General features: G+C 46.5%; 1 protein-coding gene across 3 annotated transcripts in view; it reads left to right on the plus strand.

The window, feature by feature from the left end:
• Positions 1-17,499, plus strand: part of LOC140258318 (serine protease inhibitor Kazal-type 5-like) — an 85,281-nt gene extending 67,782 nt beyond the window's left edge. For 2 of the 3 annotated variants that reach the window (XM_072348506.1, XM_072348505.1), the window contains exons 3-16: positions 1,878-1,947; positions 4,088-4,113; positions 5,030-5,214; positions 5,551-5,614; positions 7,117-7,244; positions 7,343-7,391; positions 8,954-9,084; positions 9,611-9,692; positions 10,025-10,086; positions 10,803-10,884; positions 13,113-13,240; positions 13,603-13,666; positions 16,297-16,349; positions 16,824-17,499. In XM_072348506.1, coding sequence (XP_072204607.1) covers positions 1,878-1,947; positions 4,088-4,113; positions 5,030-5,214; positions 5,551-5,614; positions 7,117-7,244; positions 7,343-7,391; positions 8,954-9,084; positions 9,611-9,692; positions 10,025-10,086; positions 10,803-10,884; positions 13,113-13,240; positions 13,603-13,666; positions 16,297-16,302 — 1,077 coding nt within the window. In that variant the 3' untranslated portion in view covers positions 16,303-16,349; positions 16,824-17,499. Of the gene's footprint in view, positions 1-1,877; positions 1,948-2,586; positions 2,909-4,087; positions 4,114-5,029; positions 5,215-5,550; positions 5,615-7,116; positions 7,245-7,342; positions 7,392-8,953; positions 9,085-9,610; positions 9,693-10,024; positions 10,087-10,802; positions 10,885-13,112; positions 13,241-13,602; positions 13,667-16,296; positions 16,350-16,823 lie in introns of those variants that run through there. The other variant, XM_072348508.1, reaches the window with a different exon arrangement.
• The last annotated feature ends 3,753 nt before the right edge of the window (positions 17,500-21,252 follow it).

Below are 21,252 nucleotides of genomic sequence, written 5' to 3' on the forward strand. Positions count from 1 at the left end.
TCCATGGGAGAAATTCTAAAGCAGGGAATGGAACATGATTTGGTTCTTACTAAGGCTCATTTTACTCCACAGCAGTGGCTTTGGAGATTTCAGCCAAAACACAATGTTATTCTGGGGTGAGAATGGGCCTGCACAGCTCCCACTCTTGGGCATGGAGCACACCTTCAGAGCTGCTTGGGGTGGACACCAGCACCTTGCTGGCGAGAAACTACCAAGGCAGAGAATTTAAACAGTTATGCTGCCAGGAAGCTTTCCCTCCACTAAAACATCCCCAGGTGTTACAAAACCCTTCTGGGTTTCCATCTCACAAGAGTTTGCCTAATTTTCACGTTGCTCAGCCTTTTTTTCCTCCCTTGTGTTTTCCCAGTTGCTCCTCCATGATTATTTTTATACCATTTCACATCTTTTTTTTTCCAACAGGGGGTGTAAGATAGTGGACCTAGTGAGAGCTGATCTACCTGGTATGGCATCATTTATAAGCTCTTTTCTTCCAGAATTGAAGCTGAGAAATGATCAAAAGTGTCTTTGCAGCACCTCTTGCTCCCAGCTGCTTTCCTTGGTGGCTCAGCACTCTTTTATCTGTAAATCAAGATTACCAAGATACCGTAGCAAATTTAGTGTTAAAGCATCAGGATCTTCTCTCCTACAGCACATCTGATCCTGCAATGCAAAATCCCATGGGAATGAATGGGCTGACTGGATTTCAGTGTAGGACCTGAGACTGTATTTTGTAAATCCATCAATAGAAGTAATCAAGTACATAACACAAGGATCATTTCATGCACTCTTGCTGTCATGTCTCTTTATTCTGCTTGGGCTTCTTGCAATTTGAGTACACCAGAGCAAATTCTTTAAATTCTTTGGCTTTGTAGAATTCTCCGTGTCCCCTTACATCATGTTTTGTTCTACTGGTTTGTTTCCAGGAGGTTGTAATTGGGAAGAAAATCATCTCTTTTTTTTGGAGGTTTTATGCTGTTTTTGGAACTTCTGATGGTGGTGTGGGTTTGAATCATGGGCAGGGTGCAAGGGATGGGAGAATGGAATGAGATGCAGCAATCACGGGGTTGTTCCGGGGTCAGGACCTGGATCTCTTCCACCTTGACTACTTCCATCTTCCTTGTGCTGCCAGAGCCAGGATTTGCTCTTGCTTAGCCAGTCCAACTGGGTTCAGTATCCACGGTACTTCCTTCTGGAACAGGGTGGTCAGCCAGTTGTCTTAAATCAACACACTGCTTTTGTTCTTTAGCAGAATAGAGCTTTTAGTGGAAAAGATGATCGTGAAAACAAAACCTGTCTAAAGATGTGCCTTCTCTACCACTCTGTGGCTGATTCATGGGAAGACACCTCAGTAACCAAGAATGCCTTTTGTTTTTTGTTCTCCAAATAGGATTCTATGCAATTTTCAACTGCCATATCATTATTGGCTTTTTCCATTGTAGTTCTTTTTCTATTTCTCCCAAGAATTTACCAAGGTTTACCATATCAGGATAGTTCTTATCTTCCTTTTGTCCTCCCCTCTAATTCCATGCCTGAATATGCTTACAGAAACCATGTCATGATTCAAGTCAACACACAGCTCTTCAGATCTTCCATTAACCATCTGTGTGACCTCAGGCAGTTTTCTTTTTCAAATTCACCACTGTGAATCTGCGTGTGATCTAATTTTTTGAGTTGAAATGTTAGGGATGACCACACACCAAATTGGGACTTTCTACTCACTTGGCATTGGCTTCAGTTTGAAACACCAGCAAATATTCTGACCTGGGAAGTGTGGCAGCAATTTATTATGAGGATTTATACTTGAGCTGAGCTGCGTTGGTGCCTCTGGCCAAATGCATATACAATGCAAAAGTAGGTTTGTTTCTTTTCTTCTTCAGATGGTGCTGACCTGCCTCTCCTATGGCTCTGGTTTGCTGGGCTGCCATTTATCCACATCCTTCAAACCTTGTAAGTGACTTTTCTCTCACATTTCTTCCTTTTTTCCTAGATAACAGCATGCCTGGCTACTTCCCGTGTAGTCGCATTCTGAAACTTTGACGTCATCTTTATTTTCTTCTCTTGCATCTACTAACAAACTCTGCCCAATGGAGCAGCAACCTTCGTATTTCATCATTTCTTTGGGAGAGGCCTAAGCAGGGCTGCTTGGTTTCCCAAGTGTCTGGTGGGTTGAGAAAAGGTTTTTCAGCAATAACACTGCTCTTTATTCCAAAGAAAACTGGGAGAGACAGGGAAGGGATGAGGATTCTTCAGTAAGATTTGATCTGTAAGAGCAAATTGTAAATCTTTCAACAGGACCTCAAGTCTGATGTTTTTCAAGCTCATCTGAATGCTTACTATTTAGGTTCATACAGGATTGCTTTAATATAAACAGTCCAACTTCCAGAGGTCCTGACTGACCCAGTCTTTCCATTGTCTCCTGGGGACAAAACAACTTAAACAAAATCCTTTCAGCTTTTTTTTTTGAGATGCAAAATGGTATTAATGGTATGCAAGAGTGATATCTCTGTCTCACAAACCATTCTAAATATGGCAAGGATTCCCCTGTCTATGTGTAAGGGAAAATGAAACGATCCGTTTGTCATTTTCTTACCTTGACAAAACGCAGGGAGTGACTCAAATATGTCCCATCCTTATGGAAATTAATTGTGTTAATGGGATGATTAGAATTTAAAGCTACTGTCATCAGACTGGTTTTTGTGGCTAATGATGGTTCTTGGGGAGATTATGTCATAATGAAGGCGGAGAATCTGGTCATCTATATATATGTGATCTGACCTGAGCCTTTTCTTTGGGTTTCATTGAGCAATGCGCTAATAGAGGCAACGTAGGCAAACAGCTGCCACCCTCACCATGAAAATAGAAGGTGCTTCGGTGGTCCTTGCTCTGGCTTTTTTCTGCTTCTTCTCAGGTTAGTAACTTCTGATGCTCTCTGTGCTGGAATCTGGGACTGGTACAGCACTCAAAGACAGTGAGATAAAGGATTAGAGAGGCCTTAATGTTTAAAACGAGCAGTGATGTAACCAGAAGACCATTTTTTTTTACTGTACTACTCGTGGGACTGATTTTATTTAACACATTTTTTTTTATAATGTTTTTTTTTCCCCTTTTGCATGTGACAATGGTGAATTTCCTCCATATTCAAGTGCAAGTATCTATATTTAGTGGAGTTAACAGTTAAAAAAACAACCCTGAAACTAAACCTCCCCAGCTGCTTATGTGGAAGAATAAAAACTTCCAGCCAGACTGCATTTTTGCATAAAAGTCTAATTTTGAACAAAACTATACTACACCTTCTGGTGAGTTCAGGAAAAATGGGGATTTCTAGTCAATTTCCTCGTTAGTGAATGCATTTTCATGTGTCTGCAATATGGGAACTTCAGCAGGAGCTCAGATTTGATGCAGTGGTCTTTCACTTTACTGTTTATACTGAAAAAGATCTAATGTCGGATTTCTTGATAGTTCCCTGTGATGCCACAGATGATGCAAGAGAAAAGTATGAAATGTGTACTATACATGCACTAAGTGGCTTAGTAGAAAGGAACAGATATCAGCCGCTCATCTACTGAGTCATTAATTCTGTAATTCATATGAAGTACTGCAAATGGAATGGGCCTCCAAAAGGAATGTGAAGCTTTGGACAAACAATGGTATTATGGGCTGACTTTGGTATCCCAATTTAAGGTGAAGATGAAAGCCAGTGTTTGGATGAGGTTGATACCGCTACCATTGTGGCGATGTAGAACAGTAAACAGCTATTGACACAACCTTGAAGTTGGGATTTTAAGACTGAGAAAAGTGATGCATTAAAGGAGGGCACAAAGATGCAAACAAGAAGAAAATGTGATTTTATTTTTTTTTTTTATTTTTTATTTTTTGCATTTGAATGACAAAAAGCAGCAGTGTTCTAGAAAGTCTCTAATGCTTAGTCCTTTCTGTCAGTGTACAATAATGTATTGGATTAGCTTTTATCTAGAGGTATTTGGGTGGATTAGGAAACTGCATCAAATATTTTAATTAAATGCTTTTGATTTAAAGCTTCCTTTCAAAGACGTTGTATGGTTTCATTGTTGTTTATTTTCTGCTGCAGATGTTGCCAGCCAAGCTTCAATTAAGGCGAGTCCAACCTTTTCTATTCTGTCTTTCCTTTTGTATTGCCAACTACGCTGCTTAATGCATGCTCTAAGCAAAGTCATACAGACAAACTGTACTGAAAGATCATCGTGCTCTTCCTGTGGCTGAAAGAGGGGAGTGATTTCTCTGTGTTCAGAGACAATGCATGTACAGTCAGCACTGGCTCTAGCTGTGTGTGTTTGGTGTGTGATGCTGGACAAACATCCGAACTGCTCTGGGATGAAATGAGGTTAGAAATAGCGTGAGCTGTATTTCTAGTGATATCTGAAATATGTGCTTCTGATCCAGCAGAAACCCCCGTTTCTGGTAACTTCTGAGTTTGATAATTATTATAATTAAGCCAAGTCCTTTGAGACTTAGAAAAATGATTTGATTCAATGGCTGAGAAGTCAGCTTCGTTCACGTTTTAATCAAATAAGCTTCTCTCTCCTTAGTAAAGACCCTTTTGGAAAACATAGTAGCCAAAAATAACTAAATGCTTCATTAATTCTCTCCAGCGTGCGTTCACAGATCCCCCACAGAAGAGGCAATTGGCTGATGCAGCATTAGACATTATTGCTCCCATCCCTGAGGAGTGTGCTTTTGTGGTTCATCCCTTGCACCCAAATCACTCCTCAGTTACTCCACTCTGGCCAATTGCTTTCACATCCTGCTGGCGCTTCTAGGGCTGTATTTTATGCTCTTGAATATAACATAGCATCCTCCCCTGCAGCGGGTAGCAATTTGCAGCTGTATGCAAATTAAGTGTGTATTCCTTTTCTCATGAATAATGGCCCTTGCAATGAGTTTTGAACTTTCTTGCCTTGGGAGCCATGAGCAGAGCTCAGAGTGTGACGAGGGGTAAGGGGGAGGACTGTGGCAACCCCCAGGTGATCAAATATGGGTGAACTGTTTGCAGGACCTCGATGGCCTCCGAGAGAGCCCTCCGCTGACCGTCCTCCTCCGTGCATTTCAAAACGAGTGCATGAAAATCTGGTCCCTCCTTCGCAGTGGGAAGTTCTCCTGTCACACCAACAGGCAGCCCATCAGAGGACCCGATGGCAGGAGGGACCTCAACAAGTGCCTGATGTGCCAGCGGCTGCTGTGAGTATCGGCCTCTCGGAGCCCCGGGCCATCCAGAGCAGTTTGCAGTTGTCCAGCAAACCAGTGGACCTAGCAGTATTTTGTTGCTGTAGAGGATGTTGAATAGGATGGGAACAACTGGATGCTAGGCAGTGAGAAATGATGGCAAAATGCCACCTGTGAGGAGATGCTGAATACCCTGAGCATGTCTCATGGGGCCATGGAGTCCTGGTCTGTCCCACTGCATTGCACAATGAGGAGGTGGAGTTGGCAAGGCTGCTTTTAATCACCGGTTATTTTGGCTTTACATCCGAGCACTGCACGCCACTCTGTTGCTCACACCTCTCTTTCTTGCAGGGAAAGATACTCAAGAAACAAAGGGAGTGGTGAAGAAGCAAACAGGAACGTGAATTCTGGAGAGGTGAGGTGAAGCATCGCCACTTGGCTGGCCAGCAGCCGGGTGATGATGTGGGGTGACCCCTCTGCTTTCTGGCCTGTTCCCTGCCTGCAATGTGGGGAGCACCAGCTTAGCCAGTGTCTCGTGATGCTCGGGGTAGAGCAGCTGGAGCAGCAGCAAGCTTTGAGTTAAAGAAACCTGAACTCTGTTTGCCCAGTTCCTATCAGGCAATTACTGACACAGCACCTGTGATCTGTGTTTGGCCAGAACATAGGCTAAGGAAGATACCTCCTGTTTATAAAGCACACCGTTGGCATCTGGCAAGTAATTAGTGATGGCGCATGAGAGCTCTGACTAGGGCAGGGTGTGGGACAGGCTAGCTCTAATTGTGCCCTGTTTATCTTGTTGATGCACATGGCTGGTTTCTTTCACCCACAGCTGTCTCTCTAGACAACAGACCTTTATGGAGTGGGTCTTGTCTTCTCCAGTCTCGGGTTTTCATTCAGAATTGGAGTGAGCTGGTTTCCATCAGATAGTGTTGGCTGCACTGATTTATTCCTTTACACCTCCTGGTTAAGCAGGATAACTTCCTGGCTCTGCCGTGTCCAGGCAATTTAAATGATTTATAAAGCATAGCCATTCTAAGGAAATCTTTTTTTAACATCTGGCTTGCCAGTCCTAAAGGCAGAAGGACTGTTCCAGAGTGGCAGGCAGAGACCTACCCTGGATTTCATTGTTCAGCCACACATTCAGTGTGGCTTTTGGTAAGGAATACTCTGGACTTCCCTACCTGCAGATCTGGGTTAAGCTATCAAACCATCTCCTCCACACACTGTGAGTGGAGGGGAAAAAAACCTTAAAAGTGCTGCATAGAGGAGCCTTAAGGCTCAGTGTAGCACATGTGCTGCTGTTGTCCCAGACCTATTTGTGGGTCCTGAAGGTCATCAGAGTACTGCTCAGAAGAGATAGAAATGCTTAAAGAGGGTTTCACTACAAAAGTCTTGTGATGTTAACACATAATGTCATGTTGTGAAGAAGGTACAAATGCCCCCTTCCTATCCCTGCATGCCTGGAAGCTCGAGGTATGGAAGGGTTTTTTTGTTGTCTTCAGCCTCTTTGCTGCCCTCTGTGCTTTTTAAGATTCTGGGTAGTGTGCTCCTTCAGCAGTTTGGGAAACTGACATCTTCATTCAAAATTAAGCAAGAAAGTATTGCTTTTATACTTAGAGTAGAACCTGAGTTCTTCGGGCGGGCTGCTGTGTGCCTCCTCTATTAGAAATAAAACTCCCCTGGATCAGAAGATAAATGTGCTTGGCTAAGAACACAGACTTATTTGCTTTATGTTGCGTGCTATGGTTTAAGAAAAACACATCAGGCAAACGATTTATGGTTTGCCACTGGGTTATGCCTGAAGGAAACAGAACTGTAAGAGATGTAATTGATTGGGTGGTGACGCTGTGTGGATTCATGGGAGATGCATCTTGGTCAGCATGTCTGTGTGAAACCACATTCCTGGTGCTGCTGTAGGACGAGTGCCGGGAGTTCCGGGATCTGTTCAAGAATGGGAAGCTTTCCTGCACGAGAGAGAATGATCCCGTCCGGGATTCCTCAGGGAAGCAGCACAGCAATAAGTGCATCATGTGTGCAGAGAAGTTGTGAGTACAGGAAACCAATGTTTGTTATCGAGAGTGGTGATGGGGCAGGGGTGGGCTCCTACAGCAATGTTCACTTTCTTATCCTCCTTCTCTTTCAGCAAAAGGGAGAATGAACAGAAGGCAACATTAGCCAGAGGGAAACAAAAGGTGAGATTAAAGTATTGGGTCAATATACAAGTCTATAGGATTATTACCCTATCCACGTGGCTTTCCCTGCCTGTTTCTCATTTATGCTCTTCCATGCCCTGAGTGAATAGTTTGTCTGAATGCTGTGGTCTGTCTCACTGTCCACAGTGACACAGGGACGAACCCCATCACAATAAGAAGCTGAGCAGAACTGCCCTGACATCTGGCACGAGGGCGGAGAAGGCACTGCTGCTGAGAGTGCTAATGAGGTTGAAAAGAAAATCTGGGTGAAAAGCTTTAAATGTGAGCTCTGAGATGCTCGAAAGTTCATTATGTCGTGGGAGGAGAATTCAGCTCTGTGCTGTCCCTAGGGTGGCTTGGTTTCAGCTTTCCCTGATTGGAAACCTCGCTCTCACGATGCAGCCACTGTGCCCTTGTGCACCAATACTTCTCTGGTGAGAGTGATTCAGCAAGGGGGGGAAGAAAAAAAGGCACTAAGTAAATCTTGCCATTTCTGTCTTGCTAGGAGCTGGTACGGTCCCCTTAAGCCTCATTCTTGGGGATAATCCTGTTTCAGTGCTTTTCCTAATGACAGTGGCACAAAAAAATAAATGGAAGCGTTAATGAAACTTGCTGATGGCGAAGCTGGGAGGGAGGATCAGCAGATCACTCAGGACTAATTGGATAGCACTGAGGCCTGGAGTAATAGAAACAAGATAAAATGTAATAACAGAGAGTGCAAGATCACACAGGCAGTGATTAACGAGAATTCCTGCTCATCAATTAGAAATGACAAAGGATAAGAAAGCTCTGCATTTATTAGTGGGTCATGGATGCAGCAGGCCTGCAAAGGAGGCATATGCACATCTCAGCAAGGTTTGTGCAGCAGAGGTCGGGCTGGCAGCAAATCTCCAGAAATACTGCTTCAAATGGAGAGGGTTTGAGAGACACTGTTAGGGAGAAGCAGTTCTGCCACAGCAGATCTGGGGTTCACCTGGGGTTTGGCTCATTGCCTCACTGTGTCCCCCCTCCACGCAGCCAGTGTGGCACTAGGAAGGTGTGGGTGGGAAGTAATGGTTAAGTGGGATCTGGTGATGCACCTCCTGTATCTGCTATTTGGAACTGGCTATTGCAGGGCTTCTAGTAGCTGACTTAAAAGTGGGGACTTTGAAGCACGTTTGCATTGTGCTGTCATGCTTTAGATGTTGCTGCTTGGTCCTCAAAGTGCTGTTGGTTACGGGGGGGACTTCTTGCTTCCTATGTGAAGTTTTCTGAGCCGCAACTTCAGAAACAGCTGTAAGAGGGGGAGAAGTGGGAGGGATCCCATTACCTTATCGGGTACATCGCCAGCATGCTTTGGATAGCCCCACGAGGAGCGTGGCAATTAGAGCATGGCGGAGAGCTCCCAACACGTGCCATGCAGGCAGAGGCACCCGCTGCTCTTCTGACTCACTCTGTTTGCAGCCATGTGGCTGTGCCGCATGCCCTCTTCTGTCTCTCACACCCGGGCTCTCCCGTGTTTGGGAAGTCTCTGAAGCTCAGAGGGACACGGCAGGGTGCTCTAACTGCTGCTCCTTCTGCAGGATGACTGCAGTGAGTACCGTTCCCAGTTTGAGGCTGGTGGGCGGCTGTCCTGCACGCGGGAGAATGACCCCGTCCGGGATTCCTCTGGCAAGCAGCACACCAACAAGTGCCTCATGTGTGCTGAGAAGCTGTGAGTACAGTTCCTGGCAACAGCAAAGGGGGAAACCTCACGCTGTGAAAATGCAGCTTTTGCTTGTGTGGCTGCGCCTGGGGGAGTCCTGAATCCCAGCGGCCCCCCAGGAGCTGCTCCTGCTGTAGGGCCGTGGCTATTGCCCCTCTTTCCACTTCCCCCTTAACCCCTCAGGGAGCAGAGGAGAAGCAGGGTTGATAGAAAGCAGCCCTTTCCTTGGGGCAGCTCCCAAGGGGTTTCCCATGCGTGTACTTTGCCTTCCAGATGCTCTCTCTCTACTCCCATAGAGCATATGCAGAAGCAGCCCTGATATGAAAGCAGCCACCTGGAGCCGGGATGTAGCGTACAGTGGGAATGGTGAGGAGAAGGGAGAAGGCTTAGGGGTGGGAATTAGGTGCAGGGCCCCCAGGGATGGGGAGGCTGGTGCCTAATGACATGATGCTGGCTTGCAGGGCAGCCCCAGTTCCTGGCAGCATTCACACTGCCATAGTGCTCCTTTATTTCTCCTCTCCCCTTTTTTTCCCAGCAAAAAAGAAGCTCAAAGAGGAGGTCAGTCTGGTGGAACTGCCCAGCGCAACAAACAGTCCACTGCAGAGTGTTCAAACCAGGTGAGACTGAGCTTGGAGCCTCACCAGGCTTGGGAAGAGGGGTCGGTGGGTCTGGGGACCCTGATGGTCAAGGGCTGCCTGTGGTCCTTGTGCTTGGGATGCAGAAGCCTGCTGGTGATGGCAGAGAGGCAGGCTGTATTGCAAGCCTTGCTAGTTCATGGGGTGGATTTGTGTATGAGCATGCATAACATATGGTTTTGGATTCCTGTATGGGGCAGGCTTCTTCAGAAAGAGCCCCAGGGCCTAGGGGGATGAGAGGGAAGGACAGGAGCTGCTTTAACCTCTGCTGCTTCAGTGCTTGGTTGTCAAACATGATCCTTCCCCTTTTCCAGAAGAGCTGCAGTGGCTCAGGGTTACAGCAGGGTGAGGGACGGCCGTTCTCCACAAACAGAGGGTGAGTAAGCAGCACTGGAATCCCAGCCTGACCTCACAAGTCCCGGGTTTTTGACACTGAGGAGAAACACATAGAATAGGCTGTATACAACCTCTCTCCTTTTCAAAGGCATTCTTGCTTCTCCTGCACACAAAACACTGGTGACTGCTGCACTCAAAATTCCTCCCTAGCCTTGCCCTGTGAATCCTGCCTCCTGGCAGGCACACATCTGTCTTTTTGCCTGGCCCAGCACATCCTATCTGCTGACCTGAGGCAGTGCTGTGTGTGCACCATGTGCTGTCTGGGCACTGAGCAACCCCTCTGGGTTTTTAGGGCTGCCAGACTCTGGCAGGGCTCAGTTGCTGTGTTATCTAAGCCTTGAGGAGCTCTTCATCTTCCTGCTTTTTGCTGCTGCAGCCCATTCATCTGCCCCCAGCCAGCACTGCCAGCAGACAAACAGAGTGCAAAGCTCTCTGTAGCAGCAATAGCTGTAGCAGATTCAGGGACTGGGTTTCTGGGATCATCTCTGTTGCTGACCACCCCTAAGGACTCAGAGGTCCTGTTGCAGGGAATGCCTCCATCCCACAGCAAGCCAAGTGCCCTGTTGAAAAACAAGGTGCAGCACAATGGCAATGCACCTTAGTGTGGTTTAATTCTACCCTGGGGTGATGATGTGGCTGAGTGGGTCTGTACAACCGTGGCTGTGCCATGAGCTCTGTGTTTTCTCTCCCTCCCAGCCCACAAGGAAACCCGGCTCAGGACTGCAGCCCGGCTCCTGGCCGCCAGGGACAGAGCGGAGGCACCAACACCTACCAGCCGGTATGCCCAGCTCCCACGGGTCAGACACAGCCTTTCCCAGCAGCTGCCCCAGTTTCTGTTGTCAACCTAAAGCCTCGCACTGGGACCTGTATCCTTGGAGGGATTTAAGTGGGTGGTAGAGTCCATACCATGATGCTGTCCCATGGCATCAAAGAGGAGTGAGGCTGGATGTGTCCAAATGGGAGTCTCTGAAACCAGTGCTGCTGCTGGAGTTGGCTCATTGTAGAAGTATGTCAGGTATGGGAGAGCATCCTCCAGGAGGTGATGGTGGCGTCCCTTCCTGAATGCTGAGATGTTGGGTCAGACTGTGGCCATAGCAGGGTGCTGGAGCTGACTGGGGGATAAGAACAAGGCTGGGGAGAGGGAGTATAGAGGGGGAGGATGCACTGAACAGTAGATAACGACTGTATGTGGAATGATGTGGGAGGGAGAAGAGGGTGTATGCTCTCTCCATCTCCTCAAAAAGAAAATTTGTTATTTCCAACGAAGCTAAAGTAGAAATTATGAAACTAATAGGAGAAAATAAGTTACTATAAAAAGGATGACTAACCTGCGGATCTCGCTGTCACAGGGTGTTGCCAAGAGCTATGATGATTAAAAAAAATGACTTGCCACTTATAGTCCATCCAGCAATTTAAGTAACATTTTGGATGGGGATAGGAAATGCCTTTCTGTGGGGCTGGAGGGACCTGACTGCAGACTGCCTTAACTCTCTCTGAAGTCTCTGTCACTGACTGCTCTTAGAAAAATGATATTAGAATAGAAAAACCTGGGAGGCGGTTCAGGTATGGCAGTTTTAATGCATTCCAGAGGAAGCATTAGGCATAATGATGCCTGTCTGCTTCAGGGCTTAGTGGTATTTCCTGGTAGCTCTGGTGAAGGAGTGGATGCTGATCAGCCTGACTGACGAGGGGTGATTCAGAGAGCAAACCTGCCCCTCTCCTCGCTCCAGGGCTACCCGTGGGCTTTGTCCCATGGAGATGCTGTCCTGAAGGAGAGACAGCAGTCAATGTGAGGACGGTGGGGGACTGACGGTGTAGCAGTGGTTGCATACACATGGGTCACGCTGTGGGCAGCGGTGTCTGGTGTGTGGGAAGGCACCTGGCAGGGAACTGCAAAGGTCAGCGCTGTCTGTCTTTGTGTCATCATTAATTACCCAGTTGAGGGAGGAAGCAGCACATTAATGAAATTAGCAAGTGATGTTTAAACAGAGGGTGTTATTGCAGCACCCTGTGCCGCTGAGCCCTCTGCATTGCCCTGCTAGGAAACCTTTCTTCTCCATGGTGCTTTCAACCCTATAGTGCTGCTGACCCCAGCAAAGCAAGGAGCCATTGCTTCGTGCTGAATAGAGTTTCCCCAGGACGGATGTCCTGCCTGCAGCTCTTCTCCAATTGCACCCTTTGAAGTCATTGCAACCCCTTTTAAAGGACATGGAGAAGGGGATGGGAACACGGAATTCACTCCTTTTGTCTCTGCATCTATTTTTTTTCTGTCTTTGGTGCAGAGGTGGGCAGTGAGGATGAGGAATGGGGGGGAAGGGCTGTAGGATCTCTGACCTCTGCTGTCTGAAACTTGCCATGACTCTGCAGGCACCTGTGCCAGTGTTCTTGCGGGGTGACAGTCTAATCATGAGGAGTCTTGCTCCTCCTGCTCTGAGCTCCTTCTAGCTGTGCCACGTCTGCTTTGGAGGAAAATCAGTGCCCTAGATGCTCCTGCTGTCATGCTCGAGAAGAAACCGAGAGGGCATGCTTAATTAGTCAGAGCTATTCATACATGTTTGCATCTCTTCATCCCGTGGGTGTCAAGTCGTGCTGCGTGTCAGGCTGCCCTTGGGCAGCTGGACTTGATTGTCGAGGTTTTCCCTTCATTTCTGCCAAGTGTCCTGTAGAAGCAACAGCATGAAAGCTCTGATAAAGGACTAGGGATGGATAGCAGAAGTTTCTTGTATTCTCATGGATTTCCAGGGAGAAGTAACTGTGCCCTGAACTGAGATGTCGGGGTGGATCAGATGAGTGGGTCCGTGTGTGACAGTGAGGTCAGGGTGGCTTTGTCCCCAAATCATGGCTGGTTGGCCCAGCAGGAGGTGATACCTCATTGTTGAAGGTGTGATGGGTGTGCTGCAGGGCAGAAGGGCTCAGGGCAATGCCTGGTTTGTGAGCGCTTTAAGTTGTGTGTAGGAGGGTCTTGCAAGAGAACCAGCACCAAATGTGATTTCTTTCTCTCTTCAGCTGGACTGTGATCGAATTCTTCACGGGGTAAAGGGTGGAAGGATTTTCTGCAGTGAATCCTCACAACCCGTCTGTGGCACTGATGGGAAAACATACAAAAATGAATGTGACTTGTGTTCAGCTGCCATGTGAGTAGGCGGAGAGATTTCAGTAATACAGAGCCATTCACCGTTCCCGAGTGTCTTTTGCAGCACAGTGTTTGTTTTGATGTATCATGACTCACTATCAAGTGTGTCCTTGGTGCCTCGCTGTTAAGCAAACATAGATCAAATGTCTGAGATTAATCTGATGACAGCTAATTAAGATACACAACTTTCCAGAGTCCCTTATTCCCTTTCTGCCCAATCATAGGATTGTTTGGGGAGTAATAAATGCCATCAAATTGGAAGTAGCATCAAAGCTTTAAGGAGCCCACAGAGGACCACTGTGACGATGTCAAAGAGCTGTGGCACTGGAAGTGAATAACCAATGTCTTATCCTCCCTTTGCAGGAGAGCAGCAGTCTACATCACAGTAAACTATCGAGGTGAATGCCGAAAGACTGTCCCTGAAATGGTAAGTGCCTCCCTGCTATGGCATCCCATTTCTTGTTCTGGGTGTGTGCTGGAGACCCAGCCTGGATCCTGTATCTCTGGTGAAGGGTCATCAGAGTCCTCTTAGCAGGGTGCTCGTGGTCCATGTGTGTAAATACACTCCAGGCTCATATTTAAGGCATTTTGAGGCGTAATTTCCATGTTTTATCCAGGCTGTATGGCAGAAGAGTGACATGTCTGGGAAAATATGTGGCTTTTCTCCTGAGATTTTAGTGAGGCCAGAAAAGATTGGAATTGCTTAAACTAGGAAGGGCCTAATTTCCCAAATGATATCCAAGGAGTTGGTTGGGAAGGAAATATATTCCCTAAGTGCTATTCTTTTGGGAAAGGTCTCGAATCTTGTGTGATTCCCCTATAGTAGATGAGTCAAAAATTTGTCAGCAACCAGAGCTTTGGTTGGGAGCCAGGGTGTCCCAGTTTGTGTGTCTTGGGTGTATGGGACTGACCTCAGTGTTGGCATGGACTGTTGAGAAACTGAGTTTTCATCCCGAGGGAGACACTGACATTTACTCTTAATTCCAAACCCGGAATGAATTAAAATATCAAATCAGCCAAATGGAGAAATGGTGTGAGTTTTTCTTTTTAAACAGAGATATGGCTTCTGGATATGAACTCACTGACAGTGTTTGTAGGTAAAACAGTACTGCCTGTTGAAAAGCTTTAGAGCAAAATTACCATCATTGGGCTTTTACTCTCCTCTGCTCATTGCCAGGATGCCCACCCATCCCCAAAATATAAGTAATGAGGCATCCCCATTCCTCTTCCTTTTTTCTGTGAAGTACCAGAGTGCTCTCGAGGCTGTTTAAAGCTGAAGGAAAAAGTGCAGAGGAAAACAGTTTTGCTTGTGATCATGTTGAAGGTCTTTGTGTCTTGCCCTTTGATGTGATGAAGCCATTGCTGGTTTGTGTTTGCTGGGAGTGGAGGCACTATGCACACCTCTTGGCTGTGCTCATGCTGCTGGAGATGGGCAAGGTTGGGTGTACCGCGGCAACTGAAAACCAGAGAGGATTCCCTCAGAGTTGTGCCTGGGCTGGGATTCCTCATCATTTTGTGTTTTTACCAGAATGTTACAGCTCTTGAGTATTTGCAATTAGAGGAATATGCCATTTGCTAAAAGTCAGACAATTTGTAGCTATTCCAGGGAGAGCTGGAAGCAATTAAAGGGAAAGTGATAAGGTTTTTCCACTGGGGAAAATCCCCCACAAAAACACCCCTCCAAACAAAGACTTATTATTTCTTTCTTTATGTATCTTGTGTCACCTGAAGAATCAGATTGGAAATTTATGGAAGCCCATTTCCTTAGCAAATCCCTTGTGTCCATCAAACACTTCCCTTTTTTTTTCCCCTCAGCTTGAAGCTTATGTACAATGTGCCGACCAGTGTTATTTTCTGCCACTGAAATTCATGCTAACATTCAGCTTAATGCATCCTTCTGAAGGGTCAGGCAATCACTGTGTGGAGGAGATCGCAGTGCCTTTGGTGTCAGAAATGGCTTTAGGCTGTTGCAATCTGCAGAATGAAGATGCAAAGTCCCAAAGAGTTGAGTCTTGGAAAAAGAAAAGAGATTACTGCCCCAAAATGTAGTTTGTCCTTGAGTTGTTTTGAATTTAGTCACAGTAATGCTGTGTTGCCTGACAAAATGTGTGTCCAAGCTCAGAGCCTTCAACCATTCCTGCTAGCAAAGCTCCTCATGGCTTTCCAGCAGTTTGTGGCAGTCCTTCCCCAGCAGTGGCTAGATTGCCATCTGGGAAGGATGGCTGTAGGAAGGGACAGGAGAAGTGTGGTTGGAGAGAGATCTGACAGTAAAGGGTGAGACCAGGCAGCATGCACTGATGTGGTGGAAAACCTTCCTGCAGAGAGAGCCCTGGGGCTGGCTGGCAGTCGGGCCCTTCTGCCTGTGTGAGGTCTGTGCCATAACCAGCCTCCTCTGATCCTGTTCTGCTTTACTGCAGATGACTGTGGCTGAGTGCAGGGTTTAGATTTGTATTTTTAACGAGGCAGCTGGCCACTTGTCCTTCATGCTGTGACATATAGCTGTGTTAATGGTGGGTCTTTCCAGAATGTTTCACTTTCAATGCCGTATTTTATTTTGTTTTTTGCAGTTTCTCCTTTTGTTCAGATGCTTTTTCGCAGCTCTCCCATGCGACAGATACCAGTCTGTGCATGTTAGTTAACAGGTTGGGCACATAAAAAGGGGATATCCAGTTTCTCCTTTTTAATCTGTTCTCTAAAGAACAGAGAACTCGCAGATTTCTAATGGGCAAGGCCATTTACCTACAATGCTCTTCTTGTTCTGCCTTTCCTAAGAATGTAGAAGGGGAAAAGAAAAACAAAAAACAAACCACCAAGAAACCCAGGACCTTTTCCAGCTTGGTGTTGGTTTTGGAAAGCACGTAAATCCAGGCTGAAATCTGTCTGTTATCTGAGGCTGGCAGTGACCCATCCACTGCCCAAGTGCCCCTCTCCATCCCAGCTGGTTCCTGTGGCCCCTGGGCTGTCCAAAGGGTCTGTCATGGACATCCTAATGCTTTGCCAGTGTAACAACAGTGGTTATGCTTGTGGAAGGACTTATGTTTTGTTCTCTCTTTCCAGAAATAATGGAGTTCAGACTGCCAGCAAATACCAGGGATCAGCTGTGACCAAAGGTACAGTGGTGTGGTGTTTTGCTCCCTCTTGGGTGCCCTGTCCACATTTCACAAGGGTTTGGGTGTCAGACCTTGCCTCTGCAGGCTGCAGGGTATGTCTGGGGCAAAGGGCTCTGTAACACACCCATTGTGTTAACACACCCATTGCCATAGCACAAGGATGAGGTGTGTGTCTTTTGCAGAAGTAGCAAGGTGTTGGGAATCCCCGCTGAGGGGACTGAGCCCTTTGGAATAGGCAAACATCATTCATGAGGACTTCCTCACCTCTGCAGGGGTGGGCCTTGCCCATTCCTTTTCCCTCGGATATCCCTGCAGAGGGGAAAGGATGCTGGCAGAGCAGAGTACTGCAGTCCCCTATCACAAGGAGGTGGAGGTGGCCTGAATCAACCCAGCTTTGAGCTTTCCTTGTGGTTCTTCTGTGTCCCTTGCCTTTTGGAACCGTAGTGATAAACCATCTGCCCCCTGTTTCTCTAGGACAAGTAAAGGAAGATCTGATGTCAGGCACCAGGGAAGCTGCTGAGTTCCCAGTGCTGTTGGATCCACCTTCATCTCCTTCTGCAGCCAACGGGCCTGTCCTTGCTCAGGTGGAGGGTGAAGGGCTGTGGGGACCCAGTGGTGGCTTCCCACGTTGGCCCCACGCATGTTGTTGTAGTCGCTACTCGGCTCGGGCTCTACCGCCTCGCTGTGTCTTAGCATGTTTCTACAATAAAGATAACTCCACAGCGTCCTGTTGCTTTTCTTCACTGAGCCTCACGGGAGGGACGTGCGAGTCCCCGGTCCAGCTGCTTGCCATGCATCCCTTGAGCACTAAGCACCAAACCCAAGAGAAGATGTCAGGCACAGAGAAGAAGAATGCGGCCTGGGTTCTGTTCGCAGGGACCAGCAGTTGGGTTCTCTGACTTGCTGTAGGACCTTGGGTGTATCTCTTTGTCTCCCTTCAGCCCTTTTCTCTTGCCTGTAAAAACGGACATTAAAAGATGCTTACCTACCTCAAAGGGTTGTTTGGAGATGTTAATTGGTTTCCATTAGAGAGCCCACAGATGGAATTCTGTTCCTAGCACCAATCCTGGTATGCGGGAGGTTTAACTGTTGCAGTCATGGCCTCTTCCAGTCAACACCTGATGGGCCGTGTGTGTTTCCTGTTCTTTCGTTTATGGCTGTTACTTAAAGCAAATATGTTCTTATTTGTATAAACTTTATTGCAGGACATTTCCAGAAGACCTTGAGTGAATGTACAGTGTTTGAGTCCACTTTAGCTGTGACCTGATCTGCAAATACGCTCTGTTGTAGATAAGGCCGGAGTGACTTTCAGATTTTGGCAGCATTTCACTCAGTGCCAATTAATTTGGCTCCCTCCACAGATATTGATTTTTCTTTTTTTCCAATTAAGTTATCGAGATCTTTTTTTTTTTCTTAATGCAGCTAATGAAAATCGATTTTTTTTACTCTCATAAAGTGCTTCCGCATGTATCACGTTTGTCTGTCTATGGCTTGATTATCGGCAGGCTTTGACACGAGGTTAATATTTCGCGTGCTAATTTTTTTAACGTCTGCAAACGCTGCGGTTTAGGAATGCTATTGCTGCTTATTTCTACGTGGAAAATCCCACCTCGCAGTTATGCACGACAAGAAGTCACCAGTTGGATCCAATTTAGCTGTTTCTAGGGATGCAAGATTCCTCTGCCTTTGAGCGGGTGAATCCTTGGGTGTTATTTATACATTCTGAGAAGGATGAATATCAGACGGTAAAAGTGTTCGCTAATGATGTCTGCTCGCTGATTCCATCTAAAATCGTGTGCAGGGACCTCGACGTGATTTTATAAAAGCAGTGCACAATTTTTTTTTGAGGCTTAAAATAAGTTCTTGCAAATGAAAATCGGCGCACTTGAGAGCGCTATTATAACTTGTAGTGATTTCAAGCGTTTGGATTTTGGAATAATCGCACATAAAACCTGCATTAATTGTGCTCCAAAACCAATGAGCTGATGAGGACGGTGCCCTAGTAGCCTCTTCTGCTGCATTTGAGCACCTTCTGAATTTCTCCTGCTACCAGCAGAAATTATCCACAGAGATCATAGCTGGTAGAAGGGTTTATTAATCAGATTACAGAACTGCTAAGGAGGCACACGACAGTGACTTGTTAATGCTGCTGTTAGTGAGCCTATCATAGGTAGCAATGCTAGCTCCTTCCTCTTAGCAGTTTACCCACTGCTTCCTTCCATTATTCCTTCCTTTTGTAGGGTCTCCTTTTGCAGTTTGATCCGGTGGCTTGCGGGCGATGTCTGTTCCTGGTAGTGCTCTATGCAGCTGACCTCCAGGTGGTGCTCCATGTGAGTGATGCAATGTGTTATTTCCATGGGGTTCCTAAGAAGGAGGAGGCAAGAAGCTTGAGAGGTGCTCTGAATTTGTTATCCTGTCCTCTGTTTTGCTCTTGGTTACACTTTGTGGTGCCCTTTAACACTGTAAAGAGACCACAGCAGTCCTCTGTGAACCTGGAAAGGTACCAGCACTCTGGGAAGTCTTTAGTTTGCTGTAAATTGCGCTTTATTAGAGGTGTTTCTTCTGCCAAGACCCACTGTGGCTCACAGTGTTTTCTAAAGCTTTGCAGGACTGGTGGTTTTGAATTGGCAGCCTCCAGGCCTCTCACAAATCTGCTTCTCACAGCGTTCCTTCAAGTTCTCCCAAGCACAGCTGGGTTTTGAGCTCAACTGCTCCCTGCAGAGGCCTTGAGCCTCCTGCTCTTTTGCATAAAAGGTGTCAAGTACTTATGCAACCCTTAGGGGCATGCAAATGCTGCTCTGGTTATATACTGAGGACTGTTGATTCTGGCAGAACCCTTTGCAAACCTTGAACTCTTTTGCTGTTTCCCAATCCCTGCAGCCTAGCAGCTCTGCCCACCAACTCCCATGGCCAATGCAACAGCAGTCTGTGCATGGTGCAGGGTGATGTGGAAAGGGATGATTGTATGGGAGTGTGATGCTGTGGTAGTGGCTTTGCAGGAGCCTCACACTGTTTGTGTAGGAGGACCCTGTGTGTCTGCTGTAGATCTGTCTCAGGGCTGTCCATACATCCCTGTGATGCTGAGCCCCTCCAAGCAATGCACTGGGAAAAGGAGGCTGAGGGGAGACCTTATTGCTCTCTTTCAATATCTGAAAGGTGCTTACAGTGAGAGCGAGTTGGTCTCTTCTCACTGGTGACAGGACGAAGGGAAATGGCCTCAAGTTGCACCAGGGTAACTTTAGGTTGGATATCGGGAAAAACTTCTTTACAGAAAGGGTTGTTAAGCACTGGAATAGGCTCCCCAGGGAGGTGGATGAGTCACCATCCCTGGGTATGTTTAAAAACCGTTTGGATGTGATGCTCAGGGACGTGATTTAGCAGAGGGTTATTAGAGTTGAGGTATTGTGGTTACGTTGTGGTTGGACTCGATGATCTTTAAGGTCTTTTCCAACCTGAGCAATTCTATGATTCTATGATGTTGATCCCAGAAGGTTTCAAGCCTTATCTGCCAGGATTAACACAGGTTCAGCTCTATGGCCCATCTGATTTATACCGGGGTTTGATGAACAAGCTTTTCTCTCAGCTCTTTGGGGCTCCAATTTAGCACCTTTTGATATGTTTCCCTGTCTGACAAGTCTCCCTGATACACAGACCTCTTGTCCAAGACTTGGGACCTGCCCTGTTCCAGCCATCTGCAGGAGATATCTTGCTAACCAGCCCTCCAACCAGGACTGCAGTACATGGTGAAGAGGTCTACAATACTTGCCCAGCATGAAGGTATGAGCACTCCTTTTGAGTAGGTCACTGAAAGTAGTAAGATGTCAGTACAACCAACTGCAAGATACAAAACCACATGAAAATTCAGTTTACTTTGATGCTGAAGGGCCAAAAAGATACGCTGTGGTGTTAGCACAGGTACACTGCTGGCAAAGTGAAAATGAGCAAAGAGGATGAGATGGGTGGACAGCTGATGGAAAAAGCTCTTCCTAATTGCTCCACAGAGCAGGCAGCTCGCCTGCAGGGCTGCAGCATGGGTCTGCTTGTGCATAATGCAGAGACCCCAGGACCAGTGCTGATTGTCTTAGCAAAGACGGAGCTACAGCTGCAGCGATATTTTCTAGATGTCAGTTCTTTCCCAACGTTACTGACAGGTGTTTGCTGTTCTGTCCCTCTAATCTGTATCCTATAGCAAACATTCCTTGAATTTAATAACTTAGATGGAAGACAATTGCTGTGATCTTGATAGATCATGCTGAGTCAATCTATTTTAACTGCAGATTTAGTTTGCAAATACTGTTTCCTTGCTGATAAGATTCAGGTGTCATCTTTGTGGACATTGGCAGGAATTTTCTTGACCGTGACAGGTTTTACAGAGTCTGGCAATTAAGCTGTCAAGACACATTTTCCTCTACCAGGAAGCATTAATTGATGATAGTCTTGGCTGCAATAGGCACAGAAAGATGGATATTGCAATCAGAATGAATAGAGGTCCTTGTAGTTGAGAGCTACGTTGGTCCAAATGTTTGGAGTCTTTGACATTTGGTGAGATTGAGATAAGGAACAAGGCAGGAGATACCAGAGCTGAATATCAGACGCAGCGTGTGAATAGAGACCTCTCAAGCTGGAAATGTTGGTATCTGGGGAGATTTTAACTTTGTGGATGCATACTGTAAAGTACGAGTATCAGCAGAGCTACTGAATGTGAGAGCAAATAGTTTTCCATTAAGTAAACCCAAAAATCATGTTATTGTTGGTTTGCTTTTCAAGTGCGAGGGGTGTTGGAGATGTACTTCCCTTAGAAAATAAACCTGATATGATTCAACCTGAGCTCACTCTGTTTAAAATCATGCTGAAAATAGATCTGCAAATAGGGATTTTGATTACTGAACACAGAACGTGAAAG

Source organism: Excalfactoria chinensis, chromosome 13 (genome assembly GCF_039878825.1).
Source record: "Excalfactoria chinensis isolate bCotChi1 chromosome 13, bCotChi1.hap2, whole genome shotgun sequence".
NCBI lineage: Eukaryota > Metazoa > Chordata > Aves > Galliformes > Phasianidae > Excalfactoria > Excalfactoria chinensis.